We start from the raw sequence: 19,465 nt of genomic DNA on the forward strand, positions 1-19,465 counted from the left end.
AGCGTACTATAAACTGTTTCTCGCATATTCCTTTATTATTTTTTCATGAACGGCTAGCCTATCAGTATCTTACAAAGTTAACTTTTGTGATGCATATTATTTCACCTTTGTTGGTAGACCAAAATATATTGCATATTTTTTTTTTTTGCCGAGTAGCAACTAATAAACTTCGATTGATAATTTACTTTTGAGTGATCATTGACACGTGTACCGTGTAAACTACGTCAACATCAACGTCATAATGGGGTAAAATGACGTAATATTAAATTGATTGGATTTTTCTCCCATTTTTTTTATCCTGACAGAACAGAGATGTCTTTGAACAGAAATATATGTACTTCTATCTAAAAAGTAAAAACAAGTACCTGTTCATTTCTTGCTGAAAATCGTTTGTAAATCGAACGTAAAATCTGAGCAAGTCGAATGAAAATCTGATGAAAAATCGCATCGTGTGACCGCACCTTTAGCCAATTATACTATAAGATTTAAGTTTTCTGAGGACTCAAGATGCATTAATAGACATACTTAGATTGAAGAGCCAATATGTACTTGAGATATTCAAAAGTAGGTCACCTTGACCTACTTTTTGGTCTACATTCTTGGAAAACCCAAGATGCATCAATTGACAAAGTTTGATGATTCTAAGCCAATAAATGCCTGAAATATTCAAAAGTACGTCACCCTGAACTTCTTTTGTGTCGACATTCTCTGAAAACCCAAGAGGCATAAACTAACAAAGTTTGATGATTCTAAACCAAAAACTACCGGAGATACTCAAATATAGTCATAAAATATCAAATGTAGGTCATCGTGACCTACTTTTTGGTCTAAATTCTCCGAAAACCCAAGATGCATCAACGCACAAAGTTTGATGATTCTAATCTGATATGTACTGGGGATACATAAATATAGCCATTAAAAGTCAAAAGTAGGTCATCGTGACCTACATTTTGGTTTACATTTATCAGAGGCCTAAGATGCATCTGCTGACCAAGTTTGATATATCTAAGCCAATAAATACCTGAGATATTCAAAAGTAGGTCACTGTGACCTACTTTTTTGGTCGGCATTCTCTGAAAACCCAAGAGGCATAAACTAACAAAGTTTGATGATTCTAAACCGATAAGTATCAGAAATACATAAATATAGCCATTAAATGTCAAAAGTATGTCACTGTGACTTACTTTTTGGTCGACATTCATCGAAAACCCATGATGCATCAACTGACAAAGTTTGATGATTCTAAGCCAATAAGCATTGGAGATACATCAGTATAGCCCTGAAATATTGAAAGTAGGTCACTGTGACCTAATTTTTGGTCGTCACTCTCCGAAAACTCAAGATGCATCAACGCACAAAGTTTGATGATTCTTAGCCAATAAATACCTTAGATACTGAAATTTAGCCATAAAATGTCGAAATTAGGTCACAGTGACCTACATTTTGGTCAACATTTTTCAGAGTTCCAAGATGCATCAGCTGACCAAGTTTGATGATCATTGGTCTGAAGGTAATCAAAATATGCCTTTTAAACAATTTGAAAACAAATGCCTGCAAAATTCTAAAAGTAGGTCACAGTGACCTACTTTTACTTAAATATGTTTTAAGGTCCCAAGATGCAGTAACTTACAAGATTTTATGATTCTAACCTTCCCAGTGTCTGAAATAATGGGATGAAATGCTTTAAAAAGGATAAGTCATGAAGTTCAAAAAGTAGGTCACCTTGATCAAGGACCCAAGATGCATCAACTGACAAAGTTTGATAGTCTTAGGTCTTCAAGTGTCCTAAATATGCCTTCAAATAAATTTGAAAACAAATGCCCGCAAAATTAAAAAAGTGACAGTCACAGTGACCTACTTTTGAGTTAACATGATGAAAAGTTCTAAGATGCATCTACTCACTAGATTTGATGATCCTAGTCCTTATAGTAAGCAAAATATAGACATTTTCATTAATTGTAAATTTAGGTCAACTTTGAAGTGACCTTGAGACCACGCCCTTTGCCCTAGGGTCATGCCTTGAGCAATTTTTTATCTTCAACTTATCCTGATCATTGTATGTAAGTTTGGTGAAAATCTGCCCAGTTGTTCTGGAGAAGAAGATTTCTTTGCAACCAGTACTTTTGGTTTTGTTTTCCTGATTATCTCACCTTGTTTTTGGGTCCCAACCCTTATTTTAGTATAAATAGTAGCCCTTGGGCCAAGGATACCCTGTGACAAATTTGACACTGATTGGTCAAGGGGTTCTTGAGTTATGGACCATATTCTAAAAAGTTAACGCACACCGCACGATGCACACCGCACACAGCACAAATGGCCATAGCATTAGCTTTTTGAGCCTTTGGCTCAGAGCCTTTGGCTCAGAAGAGCTAACAACAGAGTCTGACACATCTTTTTTGATATTTAGACATTTCACTTGAAAAAGACGTTTATGGTTATCTAACAAGTTGCTGAAATAAGAATCATCACTGTTCGAATACCTCCCATATACTCGCAAGGTAGCAAAAAAAATTGCAGAATCGCTCGGGAACGAGTTTGAAGAAAAAAAATAGATTTGCAATGAAAATAACTGCAAAATTTATTATAACAAACTTTTTCGGGGTTGCGTTAGTATTTTAACCTGAGGTATAGTCAAAATAAAGACGATAATTCACCTAATTTTCTCAACGTTTTTTCTCACTTCAAATTTACAGCCCCGTGGGGATCCGGGTTAGAATAGGTCCTCAGTACCCCCTTGCTTGTCGTAAAAGGCGACTAAATGGGGCGGTCCTTCGGATGAGACCGTATAAACCGAGGCCCCGTGTCACAGCAGGTGTAGCACGATAAAGATCCCTCCCTGCTCAATGGCCCTGAGTGCCGAGCATAGGCCTAAATTTGCAGCCCTTCACCGGCAATGGTGACGTCTCCATATCAGTGAAATATTCTGGAGAGGGACGTTAAACAGTATACAATCAATCAATCAATCAAATTTACACGTCATATTTACGTTCTGAACTCTCTCTACTGTTCATAGTCAATGCACTGAGTACATGTACGAGTTATCGTCCGTGTTTACTTTGTTACACTGTGAATACACAGAACGCATTCTCTTGGTAAACCGGTTCCGTAGGACATTTATCATAATGATTTTATCGATAGAAGAAGGATATGGAAATAACGAATAGTATTCAATCTCAACGTCCATTAACATTCTATCTACATGCAAAGGTGACAAATATGTTTCTAACAACGTTTTAAAAAGATTGTCTCTGAATGTTTGGTCTACTTACATTCATTCCTGGGTACTTGAGACCATGGTAACTACTGAAACTTATTCAACTTTTCTCTACACGCGTACAATTGGGTGGAAGAAGTATTGAGCAATATTTTCGGTCTGGGACATACTAAAATCATTTTTACTTTTATTTTTCTCCTTAAAAATTAAAATATTTAGGTTTTGAAACCTGTAACTTTCTAAAACCTAATACTTTTAGGAATTGAACAAAATAAACAACGGTCATGCAAAAATTATGCATTTGTCAATTTTCCCCTTTGTGCATCACAGTGTCGCTTTAATTGACAAGTAAAATATTTACTAACCATTGTATAAATTTATATTGCTAATAAAGTTACAATAAGATGGAGAATTTGTTAAAAAAAATGTCAAAGACTTTGCAATTTTATATAAAATATTTGGAAGTGGATCAAATAGGGTCCAAAAGACCAAAGAGTTTACGAAATGCAGAAAAAATCCCAGTAAGATTAAATATCAGGGAGAAGCATGTCTCGCTTTGAGAACTGATCCTACTCAGAATCAGCTCTAAAGAATTGAATAGTTAACTTTAAAAATAGCAAACCTGTAGTTCCATTTCATGCATGCTTTTAGACCTCGGTGATAATGCTTGAATATCTGAATGTAGAAATATTTCTTTCATCATTTCATGCTGTCTTTCAATTTCCTTTTTAATAATATCTTCCTCATCTTCCTTTTTCAGGATCAGTTTTTTTATATCATTAAGTTTATCCAAGTACTTCTTTCCAGTGAAGGTCTCCAATCTTTGGCAGATATCTGACATTGCTGTCCAGGTGTCATCAAATTCTGTCTGAGAGATGGAGGCTGAGCTCACATGAGCAGTCAAACTGTTCCGGATTAACCTAATTCTCTCGATATCATCACCCACTGTCACTTCTCCTGCTGCAGGCTGGACGCCCCATTTTCCTTTTGTTGGTTTAGGGATCATTTTGCAAATGTTTCTTATCAATGTGTATGTTAATGAGAAATCAAAATTTCTATATCCCGAATGTTTAGCTTCCTTCAAGGTATGCTCTTGTTCTGGGCGCAATATTTTATACATTGATGATGCTTTAACTTTGTTCTCAATTTCGGAAGGTGGAACCTCCATCTCTAGTATATCTCTGTATGCCTGATTTAACACATCGTTTGTTGCCATTCCAAGTTTGGCAAATCTAGTTCGGCCAGTCGCTATTTTCTGAAGAAAAAAATAATTCAGTTAATTATTTACAATGAATCAGTAACTTGTTGGATATACTTCTAAAGCCTCTATGCCAACTTGTAACAAGTTATATAAGAGATGATTTGAATTTTATATGCCACATTTCCAGATACAGTTGAACTAAATACTGAGATGGTTAGTTTTGATGTAACGAGCCTCTATACCAACACACCGCATACACTTGGACTGGAATCAATTACTTTTTGGATCGACAAACACCATAATCGAATTAACAAAAGATTTTCCAAACACTTTATTGGTAAAGGAATAAAACAAAATGTTAGAGAATAAACATTTTCCTTTTGATAGGAGAATTTTTCTACAAATGATGGGAACAGCGATGGTTACGAAAGTTGTTCTCGGGTTTTTGAGAAGTAAAAATCATCAATTATTGTTTTTTTTCCCGAACAGATCAAATGAAGATTTACAAGAATCTCATACTACTGTATTCTTAACAAACTCCACCAGTCTATTCAATTTGCGATGGAAAAGAGCTGATCAGAACTTCCCTTTTTTAGATATCCTTTTAATTAAGGAGAGTCTTAATATCATAACAGATTTATACTAAAAAAAACGGATTCCCACCAATACCTTTTTTTAATTCCTGCCATCTTTCACATGTAAAACTTAACATACCCTTAAATATAGCAGGACATGTTTGTAATCATTGTCATAGATGAAACCAGAAAAAATGGGAATGAAACATAATCCTACACCATCTTCATGTTACTATAGTCCTGCTGGACACGCTATTACAGCTGACCTAAATATAATTAATAACAAGAAAACATTGATGTAACCATCAATTGTCGCCCGTGAAAATATGTTCAGTCTATGTTCCTAATGATAATAATTAAACTTAATTACTCATTTTGTAAACTTTTAAAAATTTTTACAGAAGTTACGGTGCCTTTGATTAAAACAAGAGGCCCGCGGGCCTTATAGGTCACTTGAGCATTCTGCAACAACTTTCCAGTTATTTAATTTGATTCATGTTTTAAGCCAGATGCTATATGGCATTCAAAATTTTGAAAGAGGCACCATTGATCATAATAACAATACACTTAGCAGTTGCTTAGCTTGGTTTATTGATTTAAATATGCCCAATAATAAGTTCATAGGATCTTCATGAACGTTTCATGAACATTTCATGAAAAAAAAAGGAAATCCATGAATTATTCATGATCACCTCACAGGGGTACTGAATACCCATATGCAAGGTAGGGGAACAAAAATGCATTCAAACTAATCAGTAATATTCAGCAATAATCAGTAGTGCCCCTAACACTGTGAAATAAACCCCTGACCCTAAGTACACATATTGCACAAATTTTAAAAAGGCACCGTTAAAATTTCCTATCAAAAAATAAAAAAATGTTTTATAAATACAAAGCAGATTTCAAACAATTAATTTATTTTCAGTATATAAGTAGAGCCCCATCCCCACCCGGCTGACCCTGGGGCCTTGAAATTCAAAATTTTGCAAGAATAGGGCCCTTGCTCTTCATAACTATTTAGGTAGTTCATCTGCTTCATACCCAGAGACAGAGAAGAAAATTTTCAAAGATTTAATGTATATTCACTATATAATCAACAGAGCCCCCTCCCCCACACACCACAACCCCTGACCCTTGGACCATAAAATTCACAATTTTAGTAGAGGCACTCTTGCTCATCATAACTATGTACTTAGTTAGTTTATTTAATACCTAGGTGCAGAGAAGAAGATTTTCAAAGAATTCATGTATTTTCACTATATAATCAATAGAGCCCCACCCTAACACAAGAACCCCTGACCCTGGGACCATAAAATTCACAATTTTGGTAGAGGCACTCTTGCTCATCTTAACTATGCACTTCTTTAGTTTATTTAATACCTAGGAGCAGAGGAGAAGATTTTCAGAGAATTCATATATTTTTACAATATAATCTAGAGCCCCCCCCCCTCCTCTACACCAGAAGCCTTGAACCAGGGACCATAAAATTCACAATTTTGGTAGAAGCACTCTTGCTCATCATAACTATGCACTTATTTAGTTTATCTAATACCTAGGAGCATAGAAGGAATTTTCAAAGAATTTGTGTATTTTCACTATATAATCAATAGAGCCCCCCCCCCAACACCAGAAGCCTTGACCCAGGGATCATAAAATTCACAATTTTGGTAGAGGCACTCATGTTCATAATAACTATGCACTTAGTTAATTTATTTAATATCTAGGAGCAGAGAAGAAGATTTTCAAAGAATTCATGTATTTTTACTATATAATCTATAAAGCCCCCCCCCCTCCCACCAGAACCCCTGACCCTGGGGCCATAAAATTCACAATTTTGGTAGAAGCACTCTTGCTCATCATAACTAACTACTCAGTTGGTTTATTTAATACCCAGGAGCAGAGAAGAAGATTTTCAAAGAAATAATGCATTTTCATTACCTACTTATTTAGCCCTGCCCTAGCACTAGAACCTCTGACCCCAGGGCCATGAATTTCACAATTTTGGTAGAGGACTCAATGCTGATTACAATCATGCAAACAGTTTGACTGCTTGATGTCCAGGAGTAAAGAAGAAGATTTTTAAAGATTGCATTAATTTTAGTGGTTTTGGCCCCACCCCTCAGGCCCCAGGGGGGCAGGGATCATGAAATTCACAATTTTTTTTCCCTTCACCCATAGATGCTTTGTGCCAAATTTGGTTGAAATTGGTTCAGTGGTTGCAGAGAAGAAGCTGAAAATGTTCAAAAGTTTACGAACGACGAACGACGTACGACGTACGACGACGGACGAAAACAGATAGCAATAGGTCACCTGAGTTTACTCAGTTGACCTAAAAATAACTTCACATTAGATTTCCAAACTTAAAATCCGGAACAACATATAAGATTAATTTTAACATTGGCCGCAGCAAACACGATTCAAAAGATGTTGCTAAATTGAAACATTGTTGCGTTATAAAAATATATGTACGTTTCATGAATCACGTTCATTGCTGCCAAATTTTAAGTGAAGTTTGTGATCAAAGATATAAAATCTGTAATTTTTGAAGAATATTTTGATACATGGTATGGTTTTGAAATTTACGTAGCATTAGTGTGACGTTTTGGCGCCATTTTACATCCGTGATCAGATAGACCTGATCGTGTAAAAAATATATCAATACTTGATTTCTGAAGATATCGTTGTTTATTTTTGACGAATTTACTTGGCCATATTTTGTTCTTATTACATAGCACACCTGTACATGTACGTCATGCTTGCTTTCAGACCTCATTACTGCTGATTTCAGTTCTGAATTGATTGCTTTCACCATTTCATGCTGACTTACCATTTTAATCATTTCTATCACATCATCTTCAGTTTCAGATTCCCCTCTGAACGTCATTTTTTGAATAAGTTTAAGCTGATCCAGGTACTTCTTTCCAGTGAAGGTTTCCAATCTTTTGCAGATGTCTGTCATTTTTGACCAGGTGTCGTTGAATTCTGCTTCAGGTGTGGAGGCTGAGCTCACATATGCTGTCAAATTGTTTCGGATTAACCTAATTCTCTCGATATCATCACCCACGGTCACTTCTCCTGCTGCAGGCTGGACGCCCCATTTTCCTTTTGTTGGTTTAGGGATCATTTTGCAAATGTTTCTTATCAATGTGTATGTTAATGAAACGTTAAAGTTTTTATATCCCGAATGTGTAGCATCTATCAAGAGTTGTTCTTGTTCAGGGCCTAATCTTTTATAGACTGATGATGCTTTCACTTTGTTGAAAATTACGGAAGGGGGAACCTCCATCTCTAGTATATCTCTGTATGCCTGATTTAACACATCGTTTGTTGCCATTCCAAGTTTGGCAAATCTAGATCGGTCTCCCAGGTCCTGTCCAGAGGCCATTGGAGTGATGGAATCAGTCGCCATTCTCTGAAAAAAAAAACTCATTCAGTTAATTTGAATAGGACAGTTTGAAATTGCCAATAACAAAAACATATATATGTACTTGTAACCCTGGTCCATAAAACGGACTGAAATTGAAAAAGCCTTTTAAGGTGTGATAGCCTCTTCCAAAAACCACTGTTTACTTCAAATTAGAACCACACCAAAAAAAGAGAATCAGCAATAAAGAAGTAACAAGGTTGGATCTTGATTTTTAAAGGCTTAAACTTTTTTTGTCAAGAACATCCTTAAATAGTTTCTATACACATAGCTTAATTAAAAATCAAATCAAAAAATGGAGACAATTTGCTTCTTTTGGCTCTACCATGCTCTACAGTACATTAAATATGACATTTTTTTCTGAAAATCTAATGTTTCCCTCCTAAATCTTTATCCAATTAAAGCATGGAACAAAAGAAATTATAAGTCTTTTTCAAATAAGACACTGTAGTGTATAATTTTGACTATTAAAAATTTTGCCAAAAACATTAGAGTGAAATTTAGTTACCTTGCCTTTATTGTAGTTAAATGGGGAATACGTCCCATATACTTGCAATGTAGCAAATCGGAAGGGATCCACTTCGAAACGATTTTGAAGATTTTAAAACAATTTGCACTGGAACTCACTATCAAATTAATCAAATCAAACCTTTTTGTGGATGCATATGCCTTTTATCCACAAAAATAATCCATAGAAGGACGAAAACCCAATTATTTTTCTCAGTTTTTTTCTCTCGCTTCAAATTTACCTGCCATATTTACATTCGGGACTCTCTAGAGTGTTGGTAGTAAATGTACAGTAAATGTACTAGTGCGAGTTATCGCCAGTGTTTCTTTTGCTACATTACGAATACACGGAACGAATTCTATCGTTAAACCAGGTCCATAGGACATTCATCATTTTAACGATAGAAAATTCTATCTAGAGGTTTTTTAAATTAATACATATGAGGGGTGATCAAAAAGTTCGCAAACAACTTGAATAACTTCCATACAAGAAACAATATTTAGTTTTAATGTTGATTATATTTTAAATTAATCATCCCCGATTTTAATGTACATCAACCACCGTTCTGCGCATGCGCAAATCACGTGATACTGGCGGTCACTTGACCCCCTCCGTAGCGTTCTGTCACAAACGTTGAAAGATTTTTCTGAGTTTTATATTTCTTTCCATGTGAGCTAATTTTTATGACAAGAACAGTTCAGTTGTCAGAAATGGTCATATCTTGACAACAGAATGGGTGGATAATAATATCCTTTCCAAAAATAAGCATGGCGACTATTAAAACACAAATCTTCTATCTCAGGAGAGACCTTTATTCAAGGTGGATAGAGAATGAGTGCATCCTTTTTATCATATCTAATATGTTTAAAATCTAACGTAAACGATATCTTAGGTATTTAATACTTATATCATTGTTCAAATATTCAACTATTTTTCAAAGTGCTAATTGGAGGTCTTTGATTGCAAATTACTTAATTAAAAATACATATCTTTTCAAACTTGCTTTCACTGGGCAAGATGACAAGTATCATTTTTAACCTTCAGCCTTCCTTCACTTAAACGATTAATCTAATCATCAATTGAATTTAAAGGAACTAATTTAACTCAATAAACTGTCTACAAATTATTATATGATACTGTAGAGGGATTTCAAAGATATACAATAAATTGTACAGTCGTTTGTTGTACGAATTCGACTGAGACAACCATTTTTCGTCACAAGTGACCTAAATAGTAACGTCATTTTCACATTGTGACGTCACAAACAAGGAGAAAAACTTTATTCAGCACAAACTATTTATAGAACTTGTGTATGGCTATGTGTGTACTGAATTTCATTCTAATCTGAATTGTGGTTTTCTAGATATAAAGATAGTTTGCGAACTTTTTGATCACCCCTCGTACACTGACAAATAAAATTATCTTTTTAATATTTGAATTTATAGTATGATATCATATTTTTTACATGGGTAAGCATGATGGTAAGGGTGTTTTCAAACATTCATAACTTAATCAAAAGCCTATGTAATTGAGAAACCTTTTTACTAATTTAAAATTGTCTCAAATTACCCGACACATGCATGTAAAGTTTTACACCTGGTGTATTTTACTGTGTATTAAATCATACCCTGTCACTAAAAGACTATGTAACTAATAATTCCCTGCACGTATGGTGATCAGGAGACAGATGACCACAGGGCACAGGTAGACTGGCTATCTCTCAATGTTTTCATGCCTGTACAGAATAAACCTGCTGAGCCCTCACCTGGAATTTAACACTCGGTAAATAAAAAAATCTCTGCCTTAAAAAATTAAAGTGTCGTGAAAATGTGATTTGTCTCTCAATTTTAAGCAAAATGTGTGCAAGACAAAGTATTAACTGTTACAAATTTATATTTTACCTTAAGGGGTAAGTTTGTAACTCTCTATATCCTGATAATTGTAGAATGATCTAATTTTACAGTAGTGAATTGCTGTGTAAATACATTGCTTAATGTTTCTTTGCTAATTTGTATCACTTCCCAACTTCTATGTTTTCACAGTGGGGTGCCGTCTGGTAGGGGGAGTTTCTTAGCCAGCATCTCTATCAATCCGCAGTATATAACTGTCATTGAGGGGATGACCAGTATAAATAGGGTTCAATTGGTTAATTGCTCTGTACATGTTGATTATTTTGAAGATGTTGGAGGCTGAGTAAAGACGGGCTAAAGAGGATTTGGTAATTAAACGTTTATTATAGTTTGGTTAGGACTTACCAAGTTGTCAGGAAAACCAATAGTATCCGTATTACTTCTACTGGAAAAACTTATTCCATTAAACAGAACCTTAACTGCAATAGCACATCAGTCATTTATGTAATCACATGTAAAAAATGTTCTATCCAATATATCGGACAAACGAGCAATTCCCTTAGAGAACGTATGTATGGACACTTCGCTGACATCAAAAATGCAAATCAACATAAACCCGTGTCCCGCCATTTCACTGCACAATCCACAACGTCACAATCAGATACGTCACAATTACATAGCATACAGGATGTTTCCATAACGCCGCTATTAAAAACCAATAACAACATTAATCAACGCTTAAGAACAGAAGAGGTCTTTATCCACATCTTCAAAACTCTACATCCACTAGGACTTAACCAGAAATATGGCTAAAGTGAAATACACCAAGAGGAAAAACCCAGATGACCCTAAGAATTCGCAACCAAAAACCAACATCACCTGCAACAGATGTGAGCGGAAATTTAAGGATTTAAGCAATTTAAAGAGACACTTCAATCTCATCCACAATCCTACAGTCACAAGGTATTACTGTGAGATATGTAAAAAATCGTACTGTCGTAAGGATGTCGTAAGGAGACATATTATAAAGGACCATCCACAAAAGGAATACAGTGATTCTTTAATATTTACATGTTCTAATCCACGTGAAACAGCAGAGAAACCGAAAACGTATGTTCCTCCATTTGAGAGCCGCCCAAAATCAACGAAAACCCCTGTCTTCAGAATTAAACCGGCAAACAAACATCAACCAATTTCATTATTAAAGTCCGCATCAAATGAATCTACAAAAACTGCCTGCCAAGATGAGGTACCGGAGCCCTCACCTGCAAAGTCCGCATCCATGGAATCTACAAAAACAGTATGCCAAGATGAACTACCGGAGTCCTTACAAAATAGAACCATAACCATCCACGGAAATTATGGACTGTTTAATTAACTTAAACTTCAATATGCCAATAAAGAAATTGACGCGGTAAATATTAGTAATATTCTTAATCACAAAAGGGTCCAGTCTTGTATTCCACCATATTTCAAGTTAAAGACTACGCCTTGTATTTCCTACAAATATACATCGACCATTGCTTCCAAACTTTTCAATTACAAAAATACTTTACATGGCCTGGATATCGACTATCTGAAAAATAATCCCTTTCGTGTTCATGTTCTTCTTCGCCCTATAACTACATTGTATAGTCCTGCTGGACACGTTATTACAGGTAACGTAAATATAGTTCATAATGAGGACCTTAGATCACTTATTTTAAAAGGTCCTATATATAGGGAACCCCAATCCTTCAACTGGCGTCGGAATTTCATAAATATTATGGATTCTGTTGAAAATTACGCCAGACGATGGGCTAAATATGAAAAAGAAGACATTGACATCTTGTCAGAATGGATTAAATGTATCAGGTCCATGTTAAAGTCACGTATTAAAAGATTGAGGGGCAAAATGAAAACCATCTATCCTTCTGTGTTCAATAAACCAGAAGTGAAAAAAGAATTAGATAGATTACACGATCAGTACGTACTGGTTCCTGCAGACAAAGCAGGCAACAACATTGTCTTCGTTTGTAAGGCTCATTATATAAATTGCATTTTAGAAGAACTTGGATTTAATTCTACAAGTGGTAATCCTACTTATACATATACTACTCTTTCTAAGGAAGAAATTCTTCAAAATCACCTGTCAGTTTTAAATACTTTTAATATTCCACAGAGCCAAAATGAATTTGAACTACCTTATATATATTGGATTCCGAAACTTCATAAGAATCCTTACAAACAAATATACATTGCAGGTTCCAGTAAATGTTCAACCAAGCCTCTTTCGTTACTTCTCACTAAAATATTGACAGTAGTGAAGAAAAAACTTCAAGAGTACTGTACAACTATATATTCAAGAAGTGGTGTAAATCAGATGTGGATACTTAAAAATTCTAAAGAACTTTTGGACAATTTGAAATCACAAGACTTTACAAGAATCAACAGCATAAAAACTTACGACTTTTCAACTTTATACACAACAATTCCGCACGACAAATTAAAATCCAGGCTTTTTGATATCATTGACAGCTGCTTCTTCAACAAAAATGGAACTCGAAAGTTTAATTCACTCGTCATTGGTCATTTGAAAAATTATTTTGTTAAAACAGATTCTGATTGCACACATAAGTACTCTGAAGTTGACATCAAGAAGATGCTTGAGTTTCTTATTGACAATATCCATGTGGTTTTTGGAGACCAGGTATTCCAACAATCTATTGGAATTCCCATGGGTACAAATTGCGCTCCGTTATTAGCAGACTTATTTTTATATTCATATGAAGCAGAATTTATGCAAAATCTCTTACGTGAAAAGAAAAAAAACACTTGCTGTGGCATTCAACTCGACATTTAGATATATCGACGACGTATTGTCAATTAATAATGATAATTTCCATTCCTACGTCGACACGATATATCCTGGTGAGCTTGAGATAAAAGATACCACAGAGTCCGACACTTCTGCCTCATACTTGGATATTTTACTTGAAAAAGACACTAATGGTAAGCTAACAACCAAGTTATATGATAAACGTGATGACTTTAACTTTTCTATCGTCAACTTCCCTTACTTATGCAGCAATATACCTTCATCACCTGCATACGGAGTATTTATATCTCAGTTGATTCGATACGCAAGAGCATGCTCTACGTATGAACAATTTCTTAAACGAGGTAAATTATTGACAAGCAAGTTGATGAAACAAGAATATGAACAGTCTCGTTTAAAGTCATCATTTCGTAAATTCTATGGTCGATACAATGACCTTGTCAGCAAATACAATTTATCATTGAATGAAATGCTGACTGACGTTTTTCATACCAATTGTTAGTCCATTATTTTTACACTAAATTGACCACGGATTTTTTCCGTTATTTCCTGATTATGACAACGAGCACACGGCGGGTGTGACTGGTCGGCAGGGGATGCTCACTCCTCCATGGCTCCTGATCCCACCTCTGATGTTTCGGAGGTCCGTGTTTGCTCTGCTCTTATTTTGTATATTTGTTTAATGGACGTTGAGATTGAATACTGTTCGTTTTTTCCATATCCTTCCCTTAATTATCAATGATAAATAATGTAATGTAAAGTTTTGTGACAATTTCACACGATTATGGTTGTTAAATTATTAATGTAAAAATTCTAGTCTGCAAGTTGTTATGACGTCCGCATTTTTTATTTACATAGTAACGTAGTCTGCAATTTTTATTTGTTCTGATGACGACCGCCTCGTGGTCGAAACCGGTCAACCAAGTAAATTACGTGAAAGTAGGAAGTTTGCACAGGATTAGGCTGGTATCCAAAAATTAAAAATGTATAAAAAGTTCAATGTTTTTCCTATAGGAAACGAGAGCTATTTACCTGTATGACCTATGTTGACCCCACCTGTGGAATAAAGTATATGAATACCGATAGTCACGTGAGTTCTACCCTAGTAAACATTCCTCAAATGTGTTCACTGAATAGCCAGACTTTGTATCATTAAAATCGTGTTGATAAGAGATGTTTGTATGTGTTTTGTTTTAAAAACACTAGTAAAAGGGTAAAAAGAGTTTAGTTTCGTTCATGAAAATGTCAACATATTTATCATCCATGCAAGACAATGGGACTTTATATTGAGGTCCACCTAATACCCTTTTTTAATTTCAAAATTCAATGAAATTAATATCAATAATTATTGTATTTCTTTTTTTTAATACAAGCGTGCTTTTTTTAAAGTTTGGTCATTATAGCTCCAGGCATTCGATTTTTATAAACATATAAGACATGGCAAGAAGAAGCATTTGGTAAAGGCACCCGTCGCTGATCCGCCATCAGGTTGTTCAAGTGTCGATTTGAATGTCTCCACCCTCGATTGAAATAAATAAAACTCAAAGTAGATTCGGTACGATTTTTCTGGATTTGGGTATAATAGAGGCATCCAAAAATAGTCTACAGTTTTAAATCCATGCTGATTTAGGTGATGCTTAACGTGCTTTTTAATCAGAAATATCCATTAGTATTTAAATATTTCCCAAAGAGAACGATTTGGTATTAAATTCTTAAGAAAATCGGCACAGAAAAGGGCCCATTTAGCATTGCTTAAGCACACTTGTCCTTTAATCAAGGCTTATTTGACAAATCTTCATTTTTTGGCAAAGTTTGTTGAAGGAAGGTGTAAAACTTGTTCTAGACATATAAATCAAGACCTACATTAAATATTCCTAGCAATATCATCACGGAAAATTTTCTCCAAGGAAAAGTATGTGAGGCTAAAGTTCCAAATGTCAAATTTAACAAATGTGCAGCTTTGCAGAATTATCTGCTAAATATCCTTCTGTCACAAGAAATAGTCCAAATGATACAAATATCATTAACATGCTTAAGTGTTGCAATTTTATGCTTATGTCATATTCATTGCATTGACACTTAACATGCTCATCCATCTAATAATATAATTCTATCATTAAGCGGCTATTTAGCATTAGCGGTTGAAAATGCCAATGACAAACATTGAATGCAATAATTCATGGCATTAAGTTTACAGTTGCAACTCTTAATGATGTTTGTATCATTAAACAGCGTTATACCATAAACGATTGCTATAGGGCTTGTAAAATTCAAGGAAATTAGGTAGAAAACATATACAAAATAAACTTTTGATCAAAAATGGAACTTCATCTTTAACAGAAATTATTTAAATTACATTCTTTTTAACTTTCTTAAAGCATTGTTATTTTTGTTGCAGAATATAACTATTACATAGCACACCTGTACTGCATGCTTGCTTTCAGACCTCAGTACTTCTGCTTTCAGTTCCTGCACATCTAAAGTGTTTGCCTTCAGCATTTCATGGTAACTTCCCATTTCAATCTTTTCTTTTACTTCATCTTCATCTTTCTTTCTTAAACATTTTAAATCTGACTTGACTTCTTGCACATCTGACATGAGTGTCTTCAACATTTTTTGATGTTCCATGGAAAATATTCTTATGATAAAATCTTCTTCTTCCCTTCTAATGGTCAGTTTTTTGACATCATTAAGGTTATCCAGGTACTTCTTTCCAGTGAAGTTTTCCAATCTTTGGCAAATATCTGACATCGTGGACCAGGTGTTATTAAATTCTTCTTGAGGGATGGAGGCTGAACTCATGTGTAAAGTCAGTCTATTTCGTATTGACCTAATTCTCTCGACATCGTCACCCACGGTCACTTCTCCTGCTGCTGCAGGTTCTTCTCCCCATTTTCCTTTTGTCGGTTTAGGGATCTTTTTGCAAATGTTTCTGATCAATTGGTACGTTAATGAAATGTCAAAGCATTCATATCCCGAATGTTTAGCTTCTATCAAGAGTTGTTTTTGTTCAGGGCGTAATCTTTGGTAAAAATGTGTTGATGCTCTAACGTTTTTCTCAATGTCGGAAGGTGGAACCTCCGTCTCCAGTATATCTCTGTATGTCTGAATTAACACATAGTTTGTTGCCATTCCAAGTTTCGCAAATCTAGATCGGCCCCCCAGGTCTTGTCTAGACACCAATGGAATGATGGAATCACTCGCCATTCTCTGAAGAAAAACATTCATTCAATTAATATGAATAGGACAGATATGAAATTGCCAATAACTGAAACATATGTACATGTAAACCTAGTCCATAAAGCGGACTGAAATCGAAAAAGCCTTTTAAGGTGTGATAGCAACTTCCAAAAACCACTGTTTACTTCAAATTAGAACTACACCAAAAAAGGAGAATCAGCAATAAAGAAGTAACAAGGTTGGATCTTGATTTTTAAAGCCTTAAACTTTTTTGTCAAGTACATCCTTAGTTTCTATACACATAGCTTAATTAAAATTCAAATCAAAAAATGGAGACAATTTGCTCTTTTGGCTCTACCATGCTCTACAGTACATTAAATATGACCTTTTTTCCCTGAAATTCTAATGTTTCCCTCCTAAATCTTTATCCAATTAAAGCATGGAACAAAAGAAATTATAAGTCTTTTTAAAATAAGACACTATAGTGTATAATTTTGACTAATAAAAATTTTGCCAAAAACATTAGAGTGAAATTTAGATACCTTGCCTTTATTGTAGTTAAATGGGGAATACGTCCCATATACTTGCAATGTAGTAAATCGGAGCGGATCCACTCCGAAACGATTTTGAAGAATTTAAAACAGTTTGAACTGGAAATCACTATCAAATTAATCAAATCAAACCTTTTTGTGGATGCATATGCCTTTTATCCACAAAAATAATCCATAGAAGGACGAAAACCCAATTATTTTTCTCAGTTTTTTTCTCTCGCTTCAAATTTACCTGCCATATTTACATTCGGGACTCTCTAGAGTGTTGGTAGTAAATGTACAGTAAATGTACTAGTGCAAGTTATCGCCCGTGTTTCTTTTGCTACATTACGAATACACGGAATGAATTCTATCATTAAACCAGGTCCATAGGACATTCATCATTTTAACGATAGAAAATTCTATCTAGAGGTTTTAAATTAATATATATAAGGGGTGATCAAAAAGTTCGCAAACAACTTGAATAACTTCCATACAAGAAACAATATTTAGTTTTAATGTTGATTATATTTTAAATTAATCCTCCCCAATTTTAATGTACATCAACCACCGTTCTGAGCATGCGCGAATCACGTGATATTGGCGGTCACTTGACCCCCTCCGTAGCGTTCTGTCACAAAAGTTGAAAGATTTTTCTGAGTTTTATATTTCTTTCCATGTGAGCTAATTTTTATGACAAGAACAGTTCAGTTGTCAGAAATGGTCATATCTTGACAACAGAATGGGTGGATAATAATATCCTTTCCAAAAATAAGCATGGCTACCATTAAAACACAAATCTTCTATCTCAGGAGAGACCTTTATTCAAGGTGGATAGAGAATGGGTGCATCTTTTTTATCATATCTAATATGTTTAAAATCTAAAGTAAACGATGCCTTAGGTATTTAATACTTATATCATTGTTCAAATATTCAACTATTTTTCAAAGTGCTAATTGGGGGTCTTTGATTGCAAATTGCTTAATTAAAAATACATATCTTTTCAATCTTGCTTTCACTGGGCAAGATGACATGTATCATTTTTAACCATCAGCCTTCCTTCACTAAAACGATTAATCCAATCATCAATTGAATTTTTAGGAACTAATTTATCTTAATAAACTGTCTACAAATTATTATATGATACTGTAGAGGGATTTCAAAGATATACAATAAATTGTACAGTCGTTTGTTGAACGAATTCGACTGAGACAACCATTTTTCGTCACAAGTGACCTAAATTGTGACGTCATTTTCACATTGTGACGTCACAAACAAGGAGAGAAACTTTATTCAGCACAAACTATTTATAGAACTTGTGTATGGCTATGTGTGTACTGAATTTTATTCTAATCTGAATTGTGGTTTTCTAGATATAAAGATAGTTTGCGAACTTTCTGATCACCCGTCGTACACTGACAAATAAAATCTTCTTTTTAATATTTGAATTTATAGATGATATCATATTTTTTACATGGGTAAGCATGATGGTAAGGGTGTTTTCAAACATTCATAACTTAATCAATAGCCTATATAATTGAGAAACCTTTTTACTAATTTAAAATTGTCTCAAATTACCCGACACATGCGTGTAAAGTTTTACACCTGGGGTATTTCGCTGTGTATTAAATCAAACACTGTCACTAAAAGACTATGTAACTAATAATTTCCTGCACGTATAGTGATCAGGAGACAGATGGCTATCTCTCAATGTTTTCATGCCTGTACAGAATAAACCTGCTGAGCCCTAGCCTGGAATTTAACACTCGGTAAAAAAAATATCTGCCTATAAAAAATTAAAGTGTCGTTAAAATGTGATTTGTCTCTCAATTTTGAGCAAAATGTGTTCAAGACAAAATGTAAACAGTAAAATCTAAAATAACGAGTCTATCCAAATTACCTGATGTCTTATTCCTTCAAAATTTCCTCAATGGATCTCTAAATGTATAATAAACCTTCCCATCCTCCTATCTTTGATCAACATGGCCGCCCGCTCAAAACGAAAATAGGGAATTTACGATTTTGATAAAAATTCGAGCGACAGGAGGGTGCGTCGATTTACCCAAATGGAACCCAAATGGACCCAAATGGACCCCAAATGGACCCAAATGGAACCCAAATGGACCCAAATGGAAACTCAAATGGACCCAAATGGAATATATAAT

General features: G+C 34.6%; 1 protein-coding gene across 1 annotated transcript in view; it reads right to left on the minus strand.

Annotated features, from left to right (window-relative positions):
* Positions 1-19,304, minus strand: part of LOC134248599 (uncharacterized) — a 48,878-nt gene extending 29,574 nt beyond the window's left edge. Inside the window, exons 1-2 of the mRNA XM_062731013.1 lie at positions 19,201-19,304; positions 3,837-4,469 (exon numbers count right to left, since the gene is read on the minus strand). Coding sequence (XP_062586997.1) covers positions 3,837-4,430 — 594 coding nt within the window. The 5' untranslated portion in view covers positions 4,431-4,469; positions 19,201-19,304. The remainder of the gene's footprint in view (positions 1-3,836; positions 4,470-19,200) is intronic.
* Positions 19,305-19,465: the final 161 nt, after the last annotated feature.

The sequence above is a fragment of the Saccostrea cucullata genome, unplaced genomic scaffold, assembly GCF_032062105.1.
Source record: "Saccostrea cucullata isolate Sc308-1 unplaced genomic scaffold, CSIRO_AGI_Scuc_v1 ctg3466, whole genome shotgun sequence".
Classification (NCBI taxonomy): Eukaryota; Metazoa; Mollusca; class Bivalvia; order Ostreida; family Ostreidae; genus Saccostrea; species Saccostrea cuccullata.